At 40.6% G+C, this 3606-nt stretch overlaps 1 protein-coding gene across 1 annotated transcript; it reads right to left on the minus strand.

Annotated features, from left to right (window-relative positions):
• Positions 1-1992: 1992 nt before the first annotated feature.
• Positions 1993-2598, minus strand: LOC115223115. Its single transcript, XM_029793526.1, has one exon. It carries the CDS (start codon positions 2596-2598, stop codon positions 1993-1995), a length of 606 nt encoding a protein of 201 aa, XP_029649386.1.
• Positions 2599-3606: the final 1008 nt, after the last annotated feature.

A 3606-nucleotide genomic window follows, 5' to 3' on the forward strand; every position in this document is an offset into this window, starting at 1 on the left:
CTTGCCCAAGATGCCACGCAGTGGGACTGAACCCGGAACCATGTGGTTGTTTAGCAAGCTACTTACCACACAGCCACTCCTGCGCCTATGGATAATTATTCCTATGGATAATTGGGAGACTTTTGAATCAGGAAAAATCGCAATGAAATTTCAATTTATAGCGAAAGCAGTTACAAAATTATTTCAAACAATTCAGGGAATGGTATTTTAAAAAAATAATTTAAGATTTCATAAATTAAATCCTAAAGTAAAATTAATTTATTTTAATCTTAAATGAAAATATTTTCACGTTGTTTTTTAAAGAAAGCGCAGGATTGGCTGTGTTGTAAGTAGCTTGCTTACCAACCACATGGTTCCGGGTTCAGTCCCACTGCGTGGCACCCTGGGCAAGTGTCTTCTGCTATAGCCTCGGGCCGACCAATGCTTTGTGAGTGGATTTGGTAGACGGAAACTGAAAGAAGCCTGTCGTATATATAGGTATATATATATATATATGTGTGTGTGTGTGTGTTTGTGTGTCTGTGTTTGTCCCCCTAGCATTGCTTGACAACCGATGCTGGTGTGTTTACATCCCCGTCACTTAGCGGTTCGGCAAAAGAGACCCATATAATAAGTACTGGGCTTACAAAAGAATAAGTCCCGGGGTCGAGTTGCTCGATTAAAGGCGGTGCTCCAGCATGGCCGCAGTCAAATGGCTGAAACAAGTAAAAGAGTAAAGGGTAAAGAGTATTTCATAAATTATATCATAAAGTAAATTAATTTATTCTAATCTTAAATGAAAATTTTTTACGCGTTGTTTTTTAAAGAAAGCATACTATCTGGTATTTAGTTGAGAAAATGGTGTAATATAAAAAATAGAAATTGAACGTATCTAATATTAAGTGCGAATGAATAACCTAAGCGTGTTTCTCATTGAAAGAAAAATGATGTTATTTCTGGAAGAGGATGAAAATACCGACATAACATGAATAATATGGATAACTTACTCTTTTACTCTTTTACTTGTTTCAGTCATTTGACTGCGGCCATGCTGGAGCACCACCTTTAATCGAGCAACTTGACCCCGGCACTTATTCTTTTGTAAGCCCAGTACTTATTCTATCGGTCTCTTTTGCCGAACCGCTAGGTGACGGGGACATAAACACACCAGCATCGGTTGTCAAGCAATGCTAGGGAGACAAACACAGACACACAAATACACACACGCATATATATATATATATACATATATACGACGGGCTTCTTTCAGTTTCCGTCTACCAAATCCACTCACAAGGCTTTGGTCGGCCCGAGGCTATAGCAGAAGACACTTACCCAAGGTGCCACGCAGTGGGACTGAACCCGGAACCATCACTCCATGTTTTCTTTCCTGATAAAAAAAATCTAAAAAATCTTTTGCTGTTGCTTATTCTGTGGTAAATATTTTTTGTGACCTTAAAACATTCGCACGTTTTCCGATGCTTAAATTTGATCCATGTATATCTTATTTTGCTTTGAATCAGTCGCTTAAGAGGCGAGTAAGCGTCCGGTAATAATTTGACATGTGTAGTGTATTCCAGAAAAGCTTTAAACCGAAATACTGAACAAAGTTTCTCGAAACCGTTGACCTATCGATGCGGCCATGCGTGACCTCATCATCTACCAATAAAATCCAGAGATACGGAAATCTGAAAATCGATTCTGTTTCCTTTGTGCCACAGAAACAAAACTGTTGCAGTAGTGTTCACTTGCAAAGTAATGTCAAGCAGCAGTTGTGGTAAGAAGGAATGGAGTAAAGTAGACGCGATTAAAGTAAAGACTGCGCCAACATTTTCATTTCACTGTGCAAGACTAAGGTGTTCATCTGCTTGGTGCCAAGGACGAAATATGTTCTATGATGGACGGGACCGAAACGGTTTCTCTACGCGTCGTTCGATGAGGGGGATGACCATACAGATGATATTCTTCAGTAAATTTCCTCAAAAGGTGAAGGAATATTGGAAAAAATGAGGCTCAGATGAACATATCTACTTTCAGCCTACGGCGCTCAAAGAACATATCTGCTTTCAGCCTACGTCGGTCAAAAAACATATCTACTTTCAGCCTACATCGGTCAAAAAACATATCTACTTTCAGCCTACGTCGGTCAAAGAACATATTTACTTTCAGCCTACGTCGGTCAAAGAGCATATCTACTTTCAGCCTGCGTCGGTCAAAAAACATATTTATCTTCAGCCTACGTCGGTCAAAGAACATATCTACTTCCAGCCTACGTCGGTCAAAGAACATATCTACTTTCAGCCTACGTCGGTCAAAGAACATATCTACTTTCAGTCTACGTCGGTCAAAGAACATATCTAGTTTCAGCCTACGTCGGTCAAAGAACATATCTACTTTCAGCCTACGTCGGTCAAAGAACATATCTACTTTCAGTCTACGTCGGTCAAAGAACATATCTACTTTCAGCCTACGTCGCTCAAAGAACATATCTACTTTCAGCCTACGTTGGTCAAAGAACGCATCTACTTTCAGCCTATGTTGGTCAAAGAACATATTTACTTTCAGCCTACGTCGGTCAAAGAACATATCTACTTTCAGCCTACGTCGGTCAAAGAACATATCTAGTTTCAGCCTACGTCGGTCAAAGACATATCTACTTTCAGCCTACGTCGGTCAAAGAACATATCTACTTTCAGTCTACGTCGGTCAAAGAACATATCTACTTTCAGCCTACGTCGCTCAAAGAACATATCTACTTTCAGCCTACGTTGGTCAAAGAACGCATCTACTTTCAGCCTATGTTGGTCAAAGAACATATCTACTTTCAGCCTACGTCGGTCAAAGAACATATCTACTTTCAGCCTACGTCGGTCAAAGAACATATCTAGTTTCAGCCTACGTCGGTCAAAGAACATATCTACTTTCAGCCTACGTCGGTCAGTCGGTCAAAGAACAAAGCTGTAAAATCGCAATTGTTCTTCATAGTCATGGTAACGCAATATTTATGGTTTCTTTGACACAAACAGATGTCTTCCTATTCAGAGGAATCGCTTCATTTTTTCAAATTTATGCTTTATAATTCTGTTCTTCCTGAATCGATTCTTCAGGAATCCTCACCGATTTCGAAATATCTCACCGTCTATCGCTTTTCTTATTATTGTTGTCCTTTTCATTATAGCCTTAATTCTGACATAGGCAGAGATAACTGCTATTTACAAACGGGGGTGGGGTTAGAATGGTTCTCCTTTCATTGAGACAACAAACTGACAACAGACATAACTGTAGCAGATATCTAAGGCCACCACATCACCATCATCATCCTCACAATTTTCCTCGTCATGAACCTCATCACCATCGACCTTATCGTCGTCGTCGTCATCATCATCATCATAACCACCACCACCACCATCACCATCATCATCATCATCATCACCATCACCATCATCATCATCATCATCATCACCTCCACTACCACACCACCACCACCACCACCACCACCACCATCACCATCACCATCACCATCATCATCATCATCACCTCCACTACCACCACCACCACCACCACCTCCACCATCACCATTACCACCATCATCATCATCATCACCTCCACCACCACCACCACCACCAC

The sequence above is a fragment of the Octopus sinensis genome, linkage group LG22 (genome assembly GCF_006345805.1).
Source record: "Octopus sinensis linkage group LG22, ASM634580v1, whole genome shotgun sequence".
NCBI lineage: Eukaryota > Metazoa > Mollusca > Cephalopoda > Octopoda > Octopodidae > Octopus > Octopus sinensis.